Source organism: Podarcis gaigeae (assembly GCF_964106915.1).
Source record: "Podarcis gaigeae genome assembly, chromosome: 17".
Classification (NCBI taxonomy): domain Eukaryota; kingdom Metazoa; phylum Chordata; class Lepidosauria; order Squamata; family Lacertidae; genus Podarcis; species Podarcis gaigeae.
Window position 1 is genome coordinate 24,759,541 of NC_139694.1, and position 24,398 is coordinate 24,783,938.

Here is a 24,398-nt window from a genome sequence, read left to right on the forward strand (position 1 = left end):
ACCTCCCCCCCCCCCCCGCTCTTCTGCCTTTGGATACAAGTGACTGGTCTCTCCCTCTCTCTCTCTCTCTCTCTCTCTCTCTCTCTCTCTCTCTCTCTCTCTCATTATCATTCTTCAAAACCAGGCACTCTCCCGATGATAATCGCTTGGATCTGTTTCCCCAATGCTTTCTGGCTGGTCTTTTTTTGGGGGGGGGTGGGGAGGAGAAAGAAGAGGGGTGGTCTGCTGCTTCCTTTCTGATTGGTCACCCATCTCTCCTTTTGTTTTGGAGATGATTATAGAATTGACTTTCAAGTCCTGGTCTCTCCTCCCTACTTACCCTTATGGTACACCCAGCATCGGGCGCTTAGAAAATTCTTAAGACTTCTTTTATGTAAAGGTTGTGACAAAGCATTATGAGCTTGCAATGGTAAGTGCCCTTTTATTATTACAGTTTTTCTCTCTCTCTTTCCTTTTGCATTAGAGAACCACGGATCGTGTTTTCTTGGGAGAGCGGGGGGGGGGGAGTAAGAGAGGCTTTGGGGGGTGGGACTGCTTCAGAATAACCACCCAAGCGCTTTCAAAGTGCACAGAAAGCGATACTGGGGGAAACTTCAGCTGTTTCATGCGAAGCAAGGCAAAGGCTGTAGAATCAGTCTGCCTGCCTGCCAAAGGATTTTGCAAAATATATGTGCAAATATATATATATATATCTGCATATACGATATATGTATTGCATATCTCTATGTATGTCTCTGTTCAGTCCAGAATCAGACCCACAACCTGAGGATTGTGCTCTGAATTCTGCCCCAGAAGAGAAGAGAGTCCAGTCATAATCTAGCACCGTCCAAGAACAATGGAACTCCGTCTCCCATTCAAAAACTAGACCCGTCTTCTCGCTTGCACGTCTGGTCTGTCTGTCTGTCTCTCTGTGTGTGTTTAACCCTCCCATCCATCAACTGGCATTAGCTCAGCGCTAGAGAGAAATTGACACGCACACCAAAGGCATTACCTAAATACCACGCAGCTTCTCGCTCGAGCTGCAACCCGACGCATCCCATTGGACTCAATGGGCCTTACTCCCGAGTAGACCTGCTGCCTAGTAGGCTTCCACGACCGCTGAAAGGCGGAGGGAAGGAAAAGTCCCTAAGCATGAGACACGGAAGCAACATCTAAATTTGCATCCTCGCCTTGCAGCCAGGTGGATAAAATGTGATCTTATTAAATGGGGAGGGGAGGCGTCGGAAAGGATCCCAGGGCTGCTCTGCCTTAATAGTTGCCTCGGGGGCGGGGTCTTTCAAGAGGAGCAGTTTGTCTGCATCAGGGGTAGCCAATCTGGTGCCCTCCAGATGTTGCTGACCTTTGGCCACGCTGGCAGGGCTGATGGGAGTTGGAGTCCAACCACATCTGGAGAGCACCAGATTGGCTGACGCTGGCTGTTATGTTTGAGGTGCAGCCAATCATCTCCTTTCTCCCGGCTCACTGTTTTTATTAGCTCCTGCGCCTTTAATAGCAGCTGAACGTGCATATTTTAGGAAAGATAAGACTGATGCCCATGCTTCAAAGAAGCAGATCTAGCTGCTGTAGAAAAACTCAAGAGAAGACTAGGCTAGCTATCTTTCTGGATGATTGGCAGCTTCTCCAGCTACACTTTTATTACTGAAACGGAGGTCAACATTAGGACCATGTTTACCATCTCTCAGTGTGTGTGTATCAAGATGATGAGAAAAAACATAGGAGAAGGGCTTGGTTTTGAAACATTGGCCACCCGAAATATAGAACCAGTTTAGAAAGAGGGACATGTTCAAAGCAGCTGAGAAACACCATCTTAAGAAGTTAGTTCAGTGCCTTGTTCCTTTTGTTGCATCTTTATGCATCTAGGTAACTGATACTGATTCACCATTTCAAGTACCGATTCTCTGAGAAATTTGGCTGCAGTTACCCACCTCCCGCTGACCCCAATGGAGGCAGGTTGCAAGAAGCTGGACTCTTTGGTTTCATATTGCATCCTATTGCTGCTATTATTATTTTTTCAGCAGCTGTAATTGATGCATTCATTGCAGGCCAGATCTGCTGCCCCTGTAGATCCTGCTGCCTAAGGCAGTCTCCTCACTTTGCCTCATGGCTGGGCTGGCTCTGTTTGGGAAGTTGTATCGCCCTATATTCTAAGTGAAATCAACGCAAAAACAGACCGCTGTGCTCCTCTCTGGAAAAAAGAAATCAAATAGTGTTATGCTGAAAAATTCGTAATACCTTTGATTCCATTTTACAGAAGGCACATGTGAGTGGTCTTCAGTTTTACTCAAAAGTAGGCCCTAAATAGAGGGACGCGGGTGGCGCTGTGGGTTAAACCACAGAGCCTAGGACTTGCCGATCAGAAGGTCAGCGGTTCGAATCCCCGTGACAGGGTGAGCTCCCGTTGCTCGGTCCCTGATCCTGCCAACCTAGCAGTTCGAAAGCATGTCAAAGTGCAAGTAGATAAGTAGGTACTGCTCCAGCGGGAAGGTAAATGGCGTTTCCGTGCCCTGCTCTGGTTCACCAGAAGCGGCTTAGTAATGCTGGCCACATGTCCTGGAAGCTGTACGCCGGCTCCCTCGGCCAATAAAGTGAGATGAGCGTCGCAACCCCAGAGTCGGCCACAACTGGACCTAATGGTCAGGGGTTCCTTTACCCTTTACCTTTAGGCCCTAAATAATGTTAGGCTTATAAATTTCATGAGGTCGGCTCAGAATACCACCCTATGTAAGCCAGAGTTGCCTCCAAAAATTGGTTATCATTGTTTTCCTTTAAAAGGGGTGGGTGGGTCCAAAGTAGGCCCAGAAAGTGCTGGAAAGGGATGAAGTTTGCATGAAAGGTTTGCTATCTGGCCTTGACATTGATCACATCTCCTTATCCATCAGAAAACCTCTTAATTGGTCCAAGATGAACTTTGTCCCCAACTGAACACTCTGCATTGCTTGATGTTTTATCATGTTTTTAATATTCTGTTGCAAGAATGTCCAGAGTTAGAAACAATAAAGTTGTTGTTGTTGTTTGTTGATATGGTCCCTGGAGTAGTTTTTTCTGGAGTAGAAAATCTAGTATACAGTGGCACCTTGGTTTACAACCATAATCCGTTCCAGAAGCCCATTTTTAAACCAAAACAGGTTGTAACCCAAGGCGCGCTTTCACCAATGAGGCCTCCCCCCAAAAACTGTTTGTAATCCAAAAATAAAAAATAAAAAATGTGTTGTAATCCATAACAAGGTTGCAAACCGGGACACGCACTTCCGGGTTTGATGTGTTTGTAATCCAAAACGTATGCAAACCAAGATGTATGCAAAGCAAGGTACCACTGTACATGTTTAGTATACACATATACCCCTAAGGCAATATACTCCTTGTGATTATTGCAAGACAGGAAGCACATGTGAGGAGCACATCAGACTGCATTGTATATTTCTCCACTTCTTGTTAGCATCTACAGTGGTACCTCTGGTTATGAACTTAATTTGTTCCGGTGGTCCGTTCTTAAGCTGAAACCATTCTTATCCTGAGGCATGCTTTCACTAATGGGGTCTCCCACTGCACGTGCGCCGGAAATACATGATTTCTGTTTGCATCCTGGGGCAAAGTTCGCAACCAGGAGCAGCTACTTCCGGATAGCGGAGCTCATAACCCGAAACGTTCGTAACCAGAAGCATTTGTAACCAGAGGTACCACTGTACTGACAAAGAAAGAGGGCGTTGTTTGGTTTCGGAACAACAAATAGCGTTTACAAGTGATGGCAATATGAACTGTGGACGAAGTTTTTGTCAATAGCTACTAACAATACCTCAAGGAGGTCCTTCCTCTTGGACCAAGCTCTCTTGAGCCAGTATTGGGATGTTAGTTGAGATGTTGATGCTAGTTGGTTAGTAAGTAGGAAGCTATTCTCCTGTTTGTGCAAGTTTTGCAAGATTTGGGGAAGGCATCTTGCTATCTCAAAATGTTGTTGTTGTTTAGTCGTTTAGTCGTGTCCATCTCTTTGTGACCCCATGGACCAGAGCATGCCAGGCACTTCTGTCTTCCACTGCCTCTATCAAAATACAAAAGCTTCAATATACTGTTAAGGGGAGGTCAGATGGGGAAGAGCGTCCCTTCCCACATCATGGCAATCATGATGTGGGAAGCTATCCCTGAGATGATCCCTAGCTGTAGAAAATTCTTATACAGTACAACAGTGTGGGAAAGGAACCAAAACTTAGCCTTATTCTGCATGTGCCATAACAGAACAAAATGGTGCACTCATTGTGGAGGGGGGGAAATTATTTATTGAGGAGGAAGTGACAAGCAAACTGGGAAATCCTTTTTTATGATTTTTGTAAAAGGAGTGTGAGATTTATGTGATTTATCATGTCCAAAAATGGGAGGTTTGCAGAATTGGGCAAGTGTTGCAATCACACCTGTGCGGCAGTTGCACAAAAAGGCGTTTCAGTACCCAGGAGAGCAACTCACCAACCAGAAAGAAAAACCAGCCCTATGCTCCTTACAGATGCTTGGGCAGCCAAAATGAGCAGCAGAAACAAAAAAGGATATGGTTGCATCTTTCTAAAATTTCATCTGACTTTAAAAAAAAAAACACCAGCAACTTTAAGTTGTGTGGGGCTCTGGTTTTGAGTGGGGAAGTAGTGTTCACAGGAGATATGGCAGGTATTTGTAGAATTTGTACTGTTAAAACGGAAACGGGTCAAACCATCACAAGAGGTGTTGAAATTCTGAGAGGTTGGATAGTTACAATGGAATGGTCTCAGGGGTAGGCTGCAGATTTTTATTTTTATTTATTTATTTTTATTATTACTTTGTCAATAAAATAAAATAAACCACAAAATCTGAGGGGGGAGGGGAAAGTAGTGTTCAGAGGGGGGGCTTTTGTGACTCATGCCTATTTTCTATCCCTTGGAGTTGCTGTTAACCTGATAAGTGGGGTGGGGGTTAAGCAGTGGCGTAGCGTGGGTTGTCAGCACCCGGGGCAAGGCAAGTAATTTGCACCCCCTAACCCGTGGATTTGCACCCCCTAACCCCAGATGTTGTGCCCGGTGCGGCCGGCGCCCCCTGCACCCCCCATGCTACGCCACTGGGGTTAAGACAAAGGTTTCGATATTGTGCCTGTCTTTTCTTTTCTTATTGCATGGCTAAGAGCATCTTGAAGTGTGTATAGCATTCATCCTCTGATACATTCAAGAATAAATAGCTAAACTGCAGCATATTAAAAAAAAAAAAGTTTTGTGGTAATCTTTCATGCTTCATAATAACATCAGCAAAGTTTATCAGCAAAGGGCAGATAACACACTCCCCCCTTTTTAAGACAAGGGATTTTCTTACTTTGAATGGCATAGTAATAATTATACTACTACTACTACTACTACTACTACTACTACTACTACTACTACTAATGTTATTATTTGTATCCCGTCCATCTGGTTGGGTTGTCCCAGCCACTCTGAGTGGCTTGCTGCTTATAGAAAATCAGACATTAAATGCTTCCTGATACAGGGCTGCCTTCAGACGTCTTCTAAAAGGTATAGTTATTTATCTCCTTGACATCTCAAGGGAGGGTGTTCCACAAGGCGGGCACCACCACTGAGAAGGCCCTCTGCCTGGTTCTCTGTAACCTCGCTTCTCGCAGTGAGGGAACCGCCAGAAGGCCCTCGAAGGAGGACCTCAGTATCCGGGCAGAACGATGGGAATGGAGATGCTCCTTCAGGTCTACTGGGCCGAGGTCATTTAGGGCTTTAAAGGTCAGCACTGGCACTTTGAATTGTGCTCGGAAACGTACTTGGAAACCAAGCAGAAACACGAGTCAGCTGTTCACTATGGCGAGCTGCATTGTATTTCTGTTTCAATTATAGCAATAATTTCCAAATTGGCATCAATACATATAAATTAGAACTTGCAAATATCAAGCAAATATGTGCTACATCCTTTGACCTCTTTTATGGTTGCTGTGTTTCCTCTCTTCTGGCAAATTGTATTTTTTTTTTTTTTATAATAATTTTTATTAAGGTTTTCCAAATTAGAACAAATCAAAGCAAATTAAATCCAATCTATTGCCAATAACTAGGACTTCCCCTCCCTACCCCCTCTTGTGTTCCAAATCTTCCAAATAAACAATTAAATTCAACAAATTCTTATCCCCAGATTACACTCTTCGTCAATAACCCAATTTATCCAAATTCTCGTCCCCTAAGATCGATCTATACCCTTCCACGGGTTTCCCCCTTTCAGACATAGTACAGATGAAAATAAGATAAATGTAAATAATAATTTTACAGCCTTTGGATTCCAATTTTCCCTCCCCTTTTTCCCCTTTGCGTTTCACCTATCCCTCCACTTCTAATATCTTCCTGGAGTTCCCACATTACACTATATCCCTCCGATTCTTTGCCAGTCTTTAATTACAGATGTCCAATCATAGAAGGAGTCTATCAAATAAGGGCCCATTTCTTCTATCCAGGTTTTTATATCCAGGAGTAAAAACTCCAATTTTGTATCCATAAGCTTGTCAAACCTGAATATCCCAAATGTTCCCCCAGTTCTGTCCAGTTCTTGTTGTTTCCTTGTTCTTATCAATCATTCTCCTCCTTTTTATTTCTCTGTTCTCCCACAGAAATGTTCTTTTTCCAAAAGTTTCTAGTGTCTCTGCAGAGGTTTGTTATTCTTGAAGCAAAGCATTACATCATGTTCCTTTCATTTTCCAACAAATAGTTCCATTGTTTCCTGTAGTGTGTAGACCTCTGTAGACAAAATAGTGTTTCATTCCTGCAGTTTCCCAGGAGATTGAAAGTTCCATTCAACTGTTCACATTTCCTGTGAAAAACACATGCAATGTCCCTCGGCTCCTCTAGGTGGATTGCAGTAACAAAGTTCCCTTCCAGAATCACATCCACCAGACCAAGTAGCTTGTTGACCGATATTTAAAACAGTTTGTATTCAATTTGTAACAAATATAACCGGCAAAGTCCTCATAACAAAGTCTCTATTTTAATCTTCCTTTTTGACAGCTCTTTGACAGCTGTCAAAACCTCCATCACTTTTCTCCAGGCAGTTTCACGAATCGCTCCAGGGATTCCGGGGGGGGTTGCTTTTTTTTAAACAATTCCACTTTTCTCCTCCAGCTCAATCTTGTAATTTTCCCTCGCGAAGTTGCTGATTCGGCAAGATAAGGTTACACTCGATCTTAGTTGTCCAGTCCTTTGTTTTGGCTCTTCTACAATTTAGGGGTAGGCTGACTTCCTTTTTTCCACCTCCCCCGTTCGCTCCGAATTTTAAAAATTTATCCCCTTTTTTTTTTAGTCCATATTCCAATTACTCACGGGTTCTTCTTTAGAGCCGAATTTTCAATAGAAGAAGTCAGCGCTCTCCGCCGGATGGCATGCGGCTGCGCTCGGCAGGGATAGCAGAGAACTCAAAGCACCACGCTTCTCCCCGGCACCCGATCCGTAGCCTTTAAAAAGGCTCCTTCACGAGTCGGGAGGGCGCTAACGGTGCCAGCCGAGTCTCCATGTCCACGGCCTCAATCTGGCCGTGGTTTTTAAGGGTCCCCGCATCGCCGGTGCGGTAGGACCCAGCCCCTGCCAAGCCGGCTCCCTCCGGAGCTCGGAGGGAGCCCGCCATTCGGCGATGGCGCCGACCCGGAAGTCCCCTCTTCTGGCAAATTGTAAATGACCTTAAGAACATAAGAGACCTGCTGGCCCAGGCCACCAGCTCATCTAGTCCAGCATCTGGATCTCATAGTAGCCAACCAGATCACAGAATCATAGAATTATAGAGTTGGAAGGGACCCCTAGGGCCACGAGTCCAACCCCCCCAAAAGGAAACATGACAAAAGATACTTACACCTTCCAATGATCCATGCACATATCCTGGAAGAGACAGCTGAGTCGACATTAGAACTGCTTGTTATAATATTTGAAAACTGATGTTAGCTTGGCAGCCTATGAAAAAGCAAATATGTTTGTGAGAAGCCCACAAGCAAAATCCAAGTGCAACGCTTCTCTCCCCAGCCGCTCAGTGTGTAGAGCAGAGGTCATCAAACTTTTTCAGCAGGGGGCTGGTCCACTGCCCCTCAGAACTTGTGGGGGGCCGGACTATATTTGGGAGGGGGGAATGAACTCCTATGCCCCACAAATAACCCAGAGATGTGTTTTCAATAAAAGCACATACTCTACTCAAGTAAAAACACCAGGCAGGTCCCACAAATAACCCAGAGATGCATTTTAAATAAAAGGACACATTCTACTTGTGTAAAAACACCAGGCAGGTCCCACAAATAATTCAGAGATGCATTTTAAATAAAAGGACACATTCTACTTGCGTAAAAAAAACACTGATTCCAGGACTGTCCACAGGCAGGATTTAGAAGGTGATTGGGCCAGATCCAGTCCCCAGGCCTTAGTTTGCCTACCCATGGTGTCGAGCCTATCAGTTGATACATCTAATGGCCAGCATGGAAGGAAAAGAAATATGTGAGATGCTCAGGCCAGGCTTAGCCATGTCTACCTGAAAAGAAGTGAGATGGCTGACAACTTGGCATCCCACTTTGTTCATTATTAAATTGATATCCCACCCTCCTCTGATACATCCCTACCCTCTCTCCCAAAAGGAGCTCAGGCTGGCAAATGCAGACGACTCCATCACATGTGGGTTCACAACAGGATTGTTTTCCCTCACCCCCCTAAATGCCTCCGATTCTGGAACCAGAAACAAAATTAACTTAGACTGCAGACCTATACACACTGCAGGGGAAAATTCCATTGAACTTCCTGGTAGCAAGGGAGGTGTGTGTTGTGTGAAGAAATGATTCCAGCAAGCGCAGCTTTCCCTACCCCACAACAATAAGCTGCTTAAATGCTCTCTTATGCCCAACTCTTGCAGATACAGGAGCTGTCTTGCCCCATAGTCATGTATTTTAATTTTTTTAGCAACCCTAAAAAAGAGGCAAATCAGCAAAACTTGTACTTCTGGAGGAGTGGCTGGCTGAGAATGTTGTGCTTCCTTAGGGGAAGGGGCAAATCTATTTTTGACTGCCATTTGTTAGCAAGTCAAGCATTTTCTTCTAAAAATATGCCCAGCTCTGACGTCCTGGCGGGTGCATTCTAAGAATGCAGCGATGTCTTTAATGTTGGAAAGCACAAGCCCGGTCATCTATGCTAACCATGCTGTTTTGGACACATGTTGTGGAGAGGGATATCCAGTTTTCTCGATTTCCCTGCCCACCAGCATATTATGTCCTTGCACTTAATTCCTCCCCACACTTTTTGTTGGTTTGTTTCTAAGCAAGCAGGCAATTAGATTTCACATTAAACTGAGCAAGCACTGATGGGGTTTTGCATGCTACAGTGCATCGTATTGTTCTGTGCATGTGAAATATGAAACAGATGGCCAAGGGAGCCCAGGAAAAAAGTGTGTATGTGGGGGGGGGGAGAGGGAACTTGCTGTGCCCTTTTTAATAAGACCTTAATGTTAAGCGAAGTGGCAGCCAAGTGCTTTCTCAAACACAACTTTTATGATTACTGTTTTCTTTATAAAAAGACAAAATGTGTGTGCTGTGTTTGCATAGTTTTCACTGCAAACTAATGCCATTCAGTTACTGAATTATCACGGCATGTTTCCCATGCCGTTGTTTGCTCGGAGCAGAACAGTGCAATGAGACAGAGGATCCCCTAAATGCATCAGGATCTCAACCTATACATTTGTTCACTTACTGCAATAGTCACATCAGGTACCCTGCCCACGTCTGTCCCTAAGTACCCCTGCCATGTATCCATCAGAAGTTTGCCCATGAGCAAATGTAGTTGGGGGGAAAAAAGGATGCTCACCACCCTGGTCTCTAGGCAACCTTCGGCCCTCCAGATGTTTTGGCCTACAACTCCCATGATCCCTAGCTAACAGGACCAGTGGTCAGGGATGATGGGAATTGTAGTCCAAAACATCTGGAGGGCCAAAGGTTGCCTATGCCTGCTCTAGACCATCTTGATTGGCTTCTCAGTTACTATGCATGGGCCTCAATTCGCCAAGTACTGCAGACCACCACCCCTCTCCTGTTTTTCAAAAGCCAAGCCATGGACCCCCTATTTTTGAAATGTTGATTTTATGTGAATGGTGCCACAGAACCCCCTGGGTGGGTTATGCACACCCAGAGGTGGAGGAAGGGGGTGCAGTGCGGGGCGGGTTGTCCCGGGTGTCACCACTTAGGAGGTGACAAAATGGCGGGCGGCACTCACCGTGCGGCCTGCAGTGCGCCCGAGCCACACCTCTCTCCTGGGAGTGACATGGTGGCCTGGGCGCGCGCAGGCTCCATGCCACCTAAAAGGTCCACCTGCGGCCTCCCCCCCCCCCAGCTGTAGGGCGGCTGAGTGAGAGGAGGCAGGCAGACTCCTCAGAGGCCCCACGGAGCGTCCTGCCCCAGCTCGCCCCACCCCACGGGTAGCTGGCCACGCCCCTGGGCACAGGACACACGCACCGCCCCAGGCGCCCAATCGGCTTGCTCCACCACTGTGCAGACCGCCCCCACAGCATACGTGGACCACCAGTTGGGAACCACCGCCTTAGAAGATGTTAGAAACTTAGGCTGCCCACTGATAGACACTTCATTGGAGTAAGCTCCACTGGTCATAGTATCCTTTACTTCTGAGTAAATCAGGGTTGCTATACGTCCAGAATTATGTCCAGAATTTTTATTCTGCACATCCGCCCAGGGATGTTTGTACTTAGGACATAGGATGTTGCCTTGTATGGAGTCAGACCATCACCTTGTTGAGTCATGTCTATGTCAGTAGCCTTTACCTTTTTCAGACCCAAGACTCACCTTTAGGTCAGCCCAAACATGCATTTGGGGTCTCGTTTCTTAATTTAAAAAATGGATTTGTATGATGGTAGTACAGATTAGGTCATCTAGCAGCTGGGTCCCTGCTTTACCTGAAATCGCTTGAGATTGAACCTGCGACTCTTTTGCAACAGACTATGTGCTTTGCCACTGAGCTCCATCCTGTCACTTTGATATAGCCTTGCTGCCTTGGGGTATCTTTTCTAAGCTCAGCTGCTTTGCATGTCCTGTTATTTAGGAAAATCATTCAAAATGTTGTCTCCTTTTTTATTATTAAAGGGAGAAAGATGCATGTGAAATCCTCTTGAACTCATTTTGCTTGTGATACTGAATAGCATTCAAATGAGAATGATCTTCCCAAATTTTTTGTTTTTTAATTTTTTTTTTTTGCAAGCTTGCCCAATCCAGCTGTATATTTTATATGCTAATCTAAATTCTATTTTTGTTCCCCTTGGGGGTTTTAAGTGATTATAATTGTTGCTCTTCAAAAGCCAAACAGATGATGATTGCTGCTTCAGGAATATACCAAAAAGAAACTGGCTTTCATTAAACCTGCTCATCCCTCTTTGTAATTATCCCTATTTTATCTCACTAAGAAGCAGGAGGGAAATGGCAAGTATAGTTCAATGAAGGCACTTTGGTTATTTAAACACTGCTTTTATTGAGCTAACAGGGGGTGTTAAAGGGGAATTTCCAGGAGGAGGAACTGTAGCCTATAGCCCAGTTACCTTTCCACTGGAGACTAGAGAACCCTGAGTCAGCTTAGAATGTAGGCCAGCCAAGAATACTGCAGGACAGATGCCCCTTTTCAGCATCTCTGAAAAGAAAGAAAGGGAAGGAGGGGAGAAGAGAGAATTTGTTAAGTCCAACCTCATAGATATGGCTATGATAGCAGACTGACAGATGTTTTGCAACACATCTCCCTGCCTGCCTGCTCTGCTGGAAGTTGCCTTATAGTAAGCAGCGCATCATTGTGGGAGTCAGAGGAGAGAAAAGAGATGCAAGGTTTGGCAGACAGGATACTTTGAGTATTTCTGGACAACCCATCCTGATTTGCTTGCAGGGAGATGAGATAGCGTTGGCTATTTCCAAGCCTCCGTTCTGATTTGTTTGTATCAAAGGAAACATGATCTAACTCGCCAATTTCTTTCCCTATCTGATTTTTGGGGGATTAGCAGTGTTTGTGTGTGTGTGTGTGTGTGTGTGTGTGTGTGTGTGTGTGTAAGGCCTCCCAATCTTCTATAATTTTACAACCTGAATTTCCAAGTGTGTGACTGAATCTCACCCGAAAATAGTCACAGTGCCCTGCAAGTGAAGAATAGTTTAGAGCACAACAGGCTTCCTCCATTTTGTCAAATCTTGCTTGGGAGACTGAACAACATGCAGATTTTTTTAAAAAAGGAATTAAGTACAGCTAGTGTTTGATTTCTCAAAAAAGAGAGGACCATCTCGAAACATGACCCTCTGATCTGCTCCTTGATCCTCTCCAAGTGGGGACTCATTGCAGTTTCTCAGTCGTGAGAGAAATGTACTTTGGGTCTGTTCAGGGACACTGTCATTTCTTCTCCCTTTGCAACTTAGAGGGCCTGTTTATTGAGCATTCATCCTGATTGCCTTCTGCAAAACTTCGCCTGAGGCGAGGCAATGTCCACTCTTTTTTTTTTTTTTTTTTGTGTCAAGCTTTCCTAACTGCAAAAACCACTTTCCTAATTGCAAAAATGTAAGTGGTCAAAAAAAAGTGGGTTTGTTGCAACTTTAAACCACTTTAAATAAACCTACGGTGCATTTCTAGGTATGCAATTGGATCCTTCTGGGGGGGAGAGTTAAAGTCTGGTGGGGAACTAGGATTTGGCAGTGGCACTGAAAACAGCTCTTGGGGCTGTGTCCTATTCAGGGATGGAGGAAGGGGTGTGTGGTAGGGGCGGCTCACCAGTGGCGTAGCGTGGGTTGTCAGCACCTGGGGCAAGGCAAATAATTTGCTCCCCCTAACCCGTGGATTTGTGCCCCCTAACCCTAACCCCCAGATGTTGCACCCGGTGCGGCCGGCCCCCCCTGCACCCCCCACACTACGCCACTGTGGCTCACACCGGGTGTCCACACAGAGGGGGGTGACAAAATGGTGGGCGGCACTCATTGCAGGGCCTGCAGCAGGCCCGAGCCACACATCTCTCCTGGAAGTGACACGGTGGCTTGGGTGCCCGCAGGCTCCACATTGCCCCAAACGGTCTGCCCGCCTCATCCCCCTCAGCTGTAGGGCGGCTGAGTGGGAGGAGGCAGGCAGACTGCTCAGAGGCCCCACGGAGCATCTTGCCCCAGCTGGCCCTGCCCCCGTGGGTGGCTGGCCCCGCCCCTGGGCACAGGGCTTGCATGCCGCCCCAGGCGCCCAGTTGGCTTGCTCCACTGCTGGCTGGTGGACCCCATACTGAGGGCTTCCATAGGGGCAGCAGTGGGAAGCTGTGAGCTGCCATTTAAAATTTCCCACAATGCCCTGGAAGTACCCAACAAAGCATAACAAAGGATGCTATGGGGGATTTCAAAGGATGGCTTGTAAACTTGGCCTTTTGGCACAGGGGACGCAGGACAGGTGGCAGGAGCAGCTACCTGACGGTCCTTGACCTTGGTGTAGCTCATATCTGCAGAGGTTAAAAGCCACGTGAGGTAGGAATTACTACATCATCTTAATTTAATAGAACTAACGTAGAGAAATGGGATGCAGGTGGTGTTGTGAGTTAAACCACGGAGCCTAGGGCTTGCCAATCAGAAGGTTGGCAGTTTGAATCCCCACAATGGGGTGAGCTCCCGTTGTTCGGTCCCAGTTCCTGCCAACCTAGCAGTTCGAAAGCACGTCAAAGTGCAAGTAGATAAATAGGTACCACTCTGGCGGGAAGGTAAACGGCGTTTCCGTGCGCTGCTCTGGTTCGCCAGAAGCAGCTTAGTCCTGCTGGCCACATGACCCAGAAGCTGTACGCCGGCTCCCTCAGCCAATAAAGCGAGATGAGCGCCGCAACGCCAGAATTGTCCGCGACTGGACTTAACGGTCAGGGGTACTTTTACCTTTATCTTTTAAGAAAGATCCAGATATCTCCTGGAATGTAATGCCTTTCCAAATATTTGCGGCACTTGTTTTTAAAAAATCTAATAAAAATAACTTCCGTCTGCACTTTATATACAACATGCAAGCCTCGCATGAGTCTTTATGCTGCCATCCCACTTCTCAGATTCCTACTGTACTCTACGGGAGTTACACCACTGGGCTGTGCCATTTATCTTACACCTTTCTGCTTCGGGCTTGCTAATGCTGCATTACCTTTTCATAAGCCCAAGATTGCCTGTCAAGGAGATCTGTAAAAGCAGGGCTGTCAGCGGATTTCCTCCACCACCCCGTCTCTCCCCACACACCCCTTTACCAGGAGACAAGCTGTATTAGTTGTGTGACAAGACCGCTCTTCTATTTTGGAAAGGAAGGATTTATTCCAGGGCTGTGCTCTCGTGCATGGCAACAGCCACATCACGACCGGTGTGCTGAGTTTGGCAGAGAATGGGGAAAGCATGCATTTTGCAAGACAACGCAGTAGGTTGGCAATTCGGAATACAGGAGCCTGGAGGAGCTCCTTCCCTCACCCAGTGTTCCAAATCACATTGGTCCTCAAGAGCATCTCAAGCTCACTAAATAACTACCGGCCCTTTCCACAACATGCACACCCAGCAGTGAGGGACACACGTCTGTAAGGGACCATATAACACTGGTCCTGAAAGACCTTCATTGGCTCCCAGTACATTTCCGAGCACAATTCAAAGTGTTGGCACTGACCTTTAAAGCGCTAAATGGCTCGGCCCAATATACCTGAAGGAGCATCTCCACCCCCATCATTTTGCCTGGACACTGAGGTCCCCCGCTGAGGGCCTTCTGGCAGCTCCTCACTGCGAGAAGTGAGGTTACAGGGAACCAGGCAGAGGGCCTTCTTGGTGGTGGTGGCTGCCCTGTGGAATGCCCTCCCATCAGATGGCAAGGAAATAAACAACCAGCTGACTTTTAGAAGACATCTAAAGGCAGCCCTGTTTAGGGAAGTTTTTAGTGTTTGATGTTTTATTGTGTTTTTAATATTCTTTTGGGAGCGCCCAGAGTGGCTGGGGGAAAACAGCCAGGTGGGTGGGGTATAAATTATTATTATTATTATTATCAAAGGTAAAGGTAAAGGTACCCCTGCCCGTACGGGCCAGTCTTGACAGACTCTAGGGTTGTGCGCTCATCTCACTCTAGAGGCCGGGAGCCAGCGCTGTCCGCAGACACTTCCGGGTCACATGGCCAGCGTGATGAAGCTGCTCTGGTGAACCGGCACCAGAGCAACACACGGAAATGCCATTTACCTTCCCGCTATAAAGTGGTACCTATTTATCTACTTGCACTTTAGGGGTGCTTTCGAACTGCTAGGTGGGCAGGAGCTGGGACCGAATGACGGGAGCTCACTCCACTGCAGGGATTTGAACCGCCGACCATGCGATCGGCAAATCCCACAGCGCCACCCGCGTCCCTATTATTATTATTATTATTATTATTAGTCTGCCTTTCACAGGAAAACCCTCTCAGCATTCAAAGACCCTCAAGCAAAAATAAAGCAAAACATAGTTATTTGTATCCTAACTAGGCTCCCCTGATCAGAAGGGTTGTGTGAGGAACCCATTACTCTGTATGACTACTATTAAGTATATTTTAACCACCACCGGTTATCTTTTGGATTTTGTGTGAGGGAAATCTTAGCTACTTGGAGACTCAGGCCAAAGTTGAACCAATAAGAAATATTTATTTTACAGAACAAAGTGGATAAAACAAAGGCTGTATCAGGTGGTAATGTTATTTCAGGAAACAGTGAACTTATTAACAATTGTATTAAATCTAATGCAGGCTTCCTCAACCTCAGCACTCCAGATGTTTTTGGCCTACAAATCCCATGATCCCTAGCTAGCAGGACCAGTGGTCAGGGATGATGGGAACTGTAGTCTCAAAACATTTGGAGGGCCGAGGTTGAGGAAGCCTGATCGAATGGATGTTATAGGCTTCCAAACAAGGAAGTAAATGCATAGTTTTTTTCAACCTTCAGTCGCTTAAGTTCAGTTATTACACTTCAGGTAGTTGTTAAAGGTTTCCAGACTAGGAAGAGAAGGAGGGAGGTGTTCATGGTGAGTTTCAGCACCTTTTTTTCTAGAAAAATAGCACTGAGTGGAACATTTTCACCTGGCGCCGAAAAATATATAATGAAGGTGCCAGACAAACTTTCCTGAGGAGAACATTCCACAAACAGGGTGCCAATACAGAGAAGGCCCCGTTCTTGTGTTGCCACCCTCCAGGCCTCTTGAGGAGGAGTCACACGGAGAAGGGCCTCAGATGATGAATGCAGAGTCAGTGCTTGTTGAAAAATTGTGTTCAGAAACAGAATTAATCTGGAGCTGCCCAATCTGATTTTGAGATGATTCTTCAAATGAGCTAAGGGGACACAATAAATAGTCTTGAATAAAAATGTTTTTGGACAAAGGCATCACATTCACTTTCAACAGATTATTGACTACCCACACTCAGTTTGTGGAGGTGGGTGTGAACATCGTGTAACAGAGACTGGTTTACAACTGCAAAAGGGAAATATATTTTTTCTGTAGGATCCCTAGAATTTGAGTAACCGAAACCCAGAAATCAATATGGACAAGGCACAAAGCAAACAAACATGCAAGGTGACTGCAGAAAGCCATTTTTTTTAAAAAAACATGATCAGTGGAAGTTTTGTTGCACTCTCTGGGTATGAACCTGAACTGATTTGCTGCAAAATCCAAAAGGTAAACTAAATGCATTTATTTAGCATTGCGTGAGTGCACTAATTTCAGGCGCAGGCGTAAGGGAGTTTAATTATAACCATAGTTCCTTGGGAGTAGGATGCATTCAACTTAGTGAGACTTCTCGGTAAACATGCATACGAATATAGCTAAATAAAACTGTTTCACTGAAGTGAGTTTAAGCAGACTTTACAGCCTTGACGCCAGAAAGCATCTTATGGAAAAGCTATCATTACTGCGAGGGTGAAACAACCCAACTGCCATATTTTAAAAATTACCGGTACATCCTTGAAAATGCTGTGAGAGAGACATCCTTGCCAAACATAAAGAAACCTGCTCCCAAGTAAATATTCTAATTTACTCAAAATACACTGGGAAGAAAGCTGAAGGGTTTTGTTTGTTTGTTTGTTTTTTGCTAATGAAAAAGTATGAGGGTTGTTTATTTCACTTTCTTTCTTTTTTCTTTTTTTATTTATTGAGTTTATATGAGTTTATTTTCAACATACACACCCACACTTGTAAAACTGCATAATCAACTGTAAAACTGCATAATCAAAAGAAAAACAAACAAACAAAAAACAAAGGAAAAACAAAGGAATACAAATAATCCATAGTAACGTACAAAAACATATATAGAACAGATAATGAACTATCTATCTATCTATATCTATATCTATATCTATATCTATATCTATATCTATATCTATATCTATATCTATACACACACCATATTTCAGTTCTTCTTTTCTTCCAGTTGACTTCCTTCATCTTCTGCACGGTTCTCTTTTCATTTTTGGTAAACTGCCTCCTTCTTAATTCGTTATTACCCCCTTTTTTTACAATTGTTAACTGAAGTACCATAAATTATCTTGCAGAAGTTAATCGATATTTCGCTTTCTTTCGCCCTCCTACCAAAAGGAAAGCCCCTCTGATGAATTTTCTCCAGATCTTTGCCTGGCACCATTCCCTCTATCCACAAGGCTAATAAAGGAGGCCAGAGGCCAGAGGACAATAAAGGAGGCAAAATGGCGGCCAGCTTGCCAGCTCAGCAGTTGTTGTTAACTACCACTCGCAAAAGGGGCTTCAGAATAAACCTTGGAGGGAAAGTGGATAGGAAGCTGCATGTGACACGGCTCTTGGTGAGCTCCTGCCTTGAGAAACTGTCAGAGAATTTCTCCTACTCCCTGGAGAAATTTAGTCCTCCCCTGAACAATTTCTCCACCCAAGAAGGGGTGTCCACAGCTCTGGTTCTATAGAGCTTGGGATTTCTTTGTATTTTCCTAAACACTTCTTAAATTTATATATGTTGTTAACAATTATCATACATTTTTGTTGTTGTTGTTTAGTCGTGTCTGACTCTTCGTGACCCCATGGACCAGAGCACGCCAGGTACTCCTGTCTTCCACTGCCTCCCGCAGTTTGGTCAAACTCATGTTGATAGTTTCGATAACATTGTCCAACCATCTCGTCCTCTGTCGTCCCCTTCTCCTTGTGCCCTTCATCTTTCCCAACATCAGGGTCTTTTCCAGGTAGTCTTCTCTTCTCATGAGGTGGCCAAAGTATTGGAGCCTCAGCTTCACGATCTGTCCTTCCAGTGAGCACTCAGGGCTGATTTCCTTCAGAATGGATAGGTTTGATCTTCTTGCAGTCCATGAGACTCTCAAGAGTCTCCTCCAGCACCATAATTCAAAAGCATCAATTCTTCAGCGATCAGCCTTCTTTATGGTCCAGCTCTCATTTCCATACATCACTGCTGGGAAAACCATAGCTTTAACTATATGGACCTTTGTCGGCAAGGTGATGTCTCTGCTTTTTAAGATGCTTAATTAATTAACACTGTGATTCTGTGCTTCTGTGGAATGCATATAGCACTTAATGACAAAACAGGCTTACTCTTCTACTCTACTATATTTCCAAAGAGCAGCTTATATATGATTTCCAGGGAGTCGTTCCTCCAGGACCACCCTTTCCTTGCTTCAGGGTGGGAACTGAGCAGTGGGTTATCAAACCATGGTGCAGCTTATCTTCTGCTCATTCATCTGCATGATTCCCCTTATTGCCTAGTTTACAGGCCTACTTTACAGGCCCATAGCCAGATAATATGTGCAAAGCACTTTGGACACTTCAAACGAACTCTATAAATGCCAAGTATTCCTCATCTTTTGTATATTTACAAAAATGATATTTGCTTCCAAAAGGTCATACAGTTGTTCCACAAATACCACCACTGCTCTAATCTGACTGAGCCTACGGTTCTCAGATACACTAACAGATAATAAAAACAGTATGAATGTCATATGTTGTCACCATAAGTGATGATCGGATGCAGTCATGTATATATGTAATTGGGAGGAAAGGTTATGTGGACTTTTGGCTGGATAAGCAGGCAAACCATCCCATTGTGCTCTCTCAGATCAGGCTGTAAAACCATAACTTTTATCCCTAACATTATTTTGAGTGTACTTTAAATATGTCCCAGTCCACAGTATAAATCTGTCTCTTATGCATGTGATCTTATTACCTTAAGATATAATTACACAGTGCTCCAAATATAAGGAACGTGGCAGCTTTTTAATTTTTTGTTTAAAGGTAGTAACTATCAATAGGCAATAGCCATTATTTTACAGCTCTGTATCATTAGCAGAACAATTACTGCAGAGGAGAGATGTTTTAACACAATGCACACTCTTTTCTCCTTTAGATAATTGCATGAAAACATAAAACTCATGCTCGTGATAATAAAGTGCTTGTGTGGCTGGTTTTAACTTTTCATATCATAGGTGCATGCTAATCCTTCCAATAGTTATCATTCCTCCTCGCTCCTCCCTAATCCTTCTTGGAGGAGCTTTGCCCAATTGGTACATATAATTCAGAGTCATAGAGTTTACTTGCTAGAATGCTCAGAATGTTTCAGTATGAGTATGTTTAGGGAAGCTTTTAATGTTTGATGCATTACTGTATTTTAATATTTTGTTGGAAGCCGCCCAGAGTGGCTGGGGAAGCCCAGCCAGATGGGCGAAGTATAAATAATAAATTATTATTATTGAGTTCTCATACTGATCTGCAGTGTTAATGAACAGCAACAAGCAATGGTAACCATATAACTGACAATGGTTGTGCAGCACTTCTTTTTTAATATATTTGTTTTTACTATCATCATTATTATTACAAATCTGTTGTAGCTTGGGTTTACTGTCACATCTTAGGGTAATTACCGTATTTTTCGCTCTATAAGATGCACCAGACTACAAGACGCACCTAGTTTTTGGAAGAGGAAAACAAGACAAAAATATTCTGAATCCCAGAAGCCAGAACAGCAAGAGGGATCACTACGCACTGAAAGCAGCGATCCCTCTTGCTGTTCTGGCTTCTGGGATAGCTGTGCAGCCTGCATTCACTCCATAAGACGCACACACATTTCCCCTTACTTTTTAGGAGGGAAAAAGTGAGTCTTATAGAGCAAAAAATATGGTATTTGTTGTTTTCTGAAACCGTCTTATATTGAGTTAAACCATGGGTTTATCTAGCTCAGTATTGTCTACATCCGGACTCACAGTAGCTCTCCAAGGTACCAGGCTGAAATCTTTTCCACTCCTACCCGAAGCAGGCATAGGCAAACTCGGCCCTCCCATCATTCCTGACGACTGGTCCTGTTAGCTAGGGCTGGTGGGAGTTGTAGTCCCAAAATATCTGGAGGGCCAAGTTTGCCTATGCCTGTGCTAAAGATTGAACCTGGAAACTTTTGCATGCTGAGCAGGCAACTACCTTGCTACAGCAAAAACTGAGCTACAGCTGCTCTGGAGGCCACAGCCAATTGTAACAAATGAGCATTCCACCCTTGGTATACAAGTCAGCGCCAAAGAGCATGCATCAAACAGCATAAAAAGCAAGCAAATTAGACTTATATATCATGCTGTTTGAAGTTATTGTCGCTCTGTAAATAAATATTGGTATCTACTCATTTGTGGACTGGCGATTATCTTTTCCTTTATTTCCTCTGCAAATAGTTCTGGGAGCTTACTGGTGCTGCGGAAAGTGAGATAGATACCTCAGCTACAGCCACCTGTTCCCTGTCTTGGGTGCACATTATTTGACACAGGCTAATGGCAAACATGAGACGCGGGTGGCACTGTGGGTTAAACCACAGAGCCTAGGACTTGCCGATCAGAAGGTCGGCGGTTCGAATCCCCATGACGGGGTGAGCTCCTGTTGCTCGGTCCCTGCTCCTGCCAACCTAGCAGTTCAAAAGCATGTCAAAGCGCAAGTAGATAAATAGGTACCGCTCCGGCGGGAAGGTAAACAGTGTTTCCGTGCGCTGCTCTGGTTCGCCAGAAGCGGCTTAGTCATGCTGGCCATATGACCCGGAAGCTGTACACCGGCTCCCTCGGCCAATAAAGCCAGATGAGCGTCGCAACCCCAGAGTCGGTCATGACTGGACCTAATGGTCAGGGTTCCCCTTTACCCCCTTTACTAATGGCAAACATGGAGCATGTCCCGTCCCCGTCCCCCCCCCCCCCACTGATGGAATATTAGGAAAACAAAATGGTAACTGCAAATGTTCTTATTGATTCTGATCCACGCTGACAGAAGTCACCTATTGTTTGTTATGGCCTTACAGTGAGTAGTGCTATCCAAAGTGGGCCTGAAAATGCAGGACTATGCTGTTCTGTGCACATGATGTCATACAAATTACATGGCTGCTTGCTTAGATACCTGAGTCAATGGCTCTCCAGCATTTGCTATGAAACCCACTGTTGGGATTTCATCTTCTGGTATCAACTCTGCCTGCGCCCAGTAAACCACAGGCACCAAAGCAGGAGCCAAATGCTTTGTGATGCATGGTGCATGCTTTCTTTCAGCTCATCAGTATATCCCAGCATCTGCAGAAGTATGCCTAGCTGAAGCCACAAAGAGGACCTTTTCACTGGCCGTACGCAGCCTCTGGAGGCTAGTCTGGCCTCCATTTAAATGGATTTCCACTGGATGGGAACATCCTTCTGGTACAGTAGTAATTTGGATTAAGTACTTAATTCATTCCAGAGGTCCGTTCTTAACCTGAAACTGCTCTTAACCTGAAGCACCACTTAAAGTTCTTAACGCAAGGTACTATTTCTGGGTTAGCGGAGTCTGTAACCTGAAGCACATGTAACCCGAGGTACCACTGTATAGGAGGACTTTGGAGCCACAAATGGTTTTAAAGCAGCTGAACTGAATGGTTTTACTGGCTGAAGATACCTGGTTGTTTGAAAATCCGCTTTGTGCTTTGTGTAGGCGTGTTCTGCTGTTGGGTATTTTTTAGGCGTTCTGTTTTATTGCATGCTTTGACTTATTGCTATTTGCTGCCTTGTGTATTTTTAGAGAAGGGGTGGCTAACCTTTGGCTCTCCAAACATTCCTGTTCTCATCATCCCTGACTTCTGACCATCCTTATAGGGCCAATGGTAGTAGGAAGCCAGTACACACACACACACACACACACCCTAGCCAGATGTTTTATATACATAAATATATAACTAGACCAGTGTTTCCCAAACTTGTGTCTGCAGCTGTTTTTGAACTACAACTCCCATCATCCCTACCTGGCAAGACCAGTGATCAGGGATGATGGGAACTGTAGTCCAAAAACAGCTGGAGACCCAAGTTTGGGAAACACAGGTCTAGAGTGACCAGATTAGTGAACAAGTCATAAAAGGCTGGTTGTGTCCATTTAGAAATTTAAGTGAAGACATTAAGAGATAAAATAAATCCTATGAAATCCCCAGCTATGCTGGCTGCCTAACCATAAAATATTTTCTGTTCTAAATTTTGAAAAGTGTATCTCAGCAATCTTAACAATAAGCCTGTAAGGCCTTGTTACTATTCTCCCTCCATTGCAAGGTGCATTGTCTGAGAAAAAGGAACTTGCTGGTGGCTGTCCCATATATTAGGGAAGGGGCTGAGATTTGCAGCGGCAACTTTCACCCGTTAGACCACTCTCTCCAACCTTTCTATCTTCAGCTAAATAAACAAAGCCTCATTTCAACAGGAGCCCATTTCCCTGCTAAAGCATGGAAGAGCCGAGTCCTTGACACCATTAGCCTTTCCAACAGGATTTGTTGCTTACACAAACATATGGCTCATTTTTCTTACACCAATTCAGTAATTATTCCAAAACTCATTAGTCAGGCTCCCCCACCACCACCTTCAGAGAGGAGTTGGCAAATTTATGATCCCTGGGAGATGAAGTGTCTGTGTCTCTGTGCGGTACGGGAAGCGAAGCCATCTTCAACACAACACAACATCTAAACTTATTGGGGCCTTTTATTTAGATAAACTGCTTTAGCACACGTGCACACCCAACATGCAGTCCCCATTTGTCTTTCAAAGGAACGATTCTGTGCGTGGACTCACAGTGCGGTTGTGAAGATGAATTTTGTTGCGACGAGGGACTCCTGTCTCCAGCAGAACACGAGATCCCGCTATTCCATGCCTAATCCAGGGGCCATTTGAGGACATGGAATATTGGCTTCTCGACTCTCTCTCTCTCTCTCTCTCTCTCTCTCTCTCTCTCTCTTCCCCGAATCAAGGCTCGGGGGAGAAGCTTCTCTCCTTGCAAGTGGAAAGGCATTGCACAATATACGTGCCCTTTAAGTGTCCTGCCAGCAACGTGCTCTCTAATCCCACCTCCCCACCCCACATCTCAACTTCTTAATTTCATAGAATTGTAGAATCGGGGGTCATCTAGCCCAACCCGCTGGAATACAGCGCAGCAGGTGCGTGTAAGCATATATTTGGGGGTGGGGAGGGCTTTATGTCTTTATTTGCCAGAACACAACGCAGCTGGGGCTGTGCTTGCTGCTTGCTCCCTTACAGCACCTGGATGGCCTTTGGAGGCGAAAGTTTGGCGCATTGCAAGCTCGCCTCCCTTCATCCTTCTCTTCCCCCCCCCCTCCATCCCTGCTCAGCCCGCCGCCCCATTCAAGTGATTATCTGTCGAAGACCTCTAGAGCCATCTCCATCTCTGCAGCGCGCTGATAAGACAGCTGTTTCTCTCGCCGCCGTGTCTCTCCGGGCCCCGGTCTGTCTTTCGGTACAAACTGTGGCTTTGTTACCCTGGCCTGCTGCTGTCACTTTCTCTGTTGTGCGGGGCGTTTGATCCGAGCACAAAAGGGGGAGGGTGGCTGGGTGGCTGGGTCGAGGTGCGGGGGGTTGCAGAGTGACAGAGACTAAGGGAGGGAGAGGGAGAAGGGGAGAGAAAAGAGATGGGAATGATCGCCTGGCTGATAGGCATGGCTTTGCGGCATGTATCCGCGTCCAAGTTGCAGAGAAGAGGGAGGGGGTGTAGGAGGAGAGGGACCCCCTGCCCACAAGCAGCAAGCCAGAAACTCCCCCCGTCTGCCTCCCCCACACCCTTAAAAAAAATAACCTAGCAAATGAGCGAGGGATAACAACGAGAAAGCAAGCAGATGGCTTCCTCCAGTCTGAATCCAAATAACGATCATTTATCTTCCCTTTCAAGAAGTTAAGAGATTGCTCCTGCCCTTCCCGCAAAGAATAATTTTTTAAAAGCAACCCCTTCTTCGCAACTGCCTTTGTACATACCAAGCATTCAAGGGGAGTGGGGGGGGGGAGCAGAAAGCTCATTTGTATTCAGGCTGCATCATCATCATCATCATTTTATTTTATTTTTAAGAAGAAGAAGAAGAAGAAGAAGAAGAAGAAGAAGAAGAAGAAGAAGAAGAAGAAGAAGAAGAAGAAGTGGTGTTGCTTAG

At 45.2% G+C, this 24,398-nt stretch overlaps 1 protein-coding gene across 1 annotated transcript in view; it reads left to right on the forward strand.

Annotated features, from left to right (window-relative positions):
* Positions 1–293: 293 nt before the first annotated feature.
* ELAVL2 (ELAV like RNA binding protein 2) overlaps positions 294–24,398 on the forward strand; it is a 152,399-nt gene continuing 128,294 nt past the window's right edge. Inside the window, exon 1 of the mRNA XM_083719448.1 lies at positions 294–409. Coding sequence (XP_083575574.1) covers positions 396–409 — 14 coding nt within the window. The 5' untranslated portion in view covers positions 294–395. The remainder of the gene's footprint in view (positions 410–24,398) is intronic.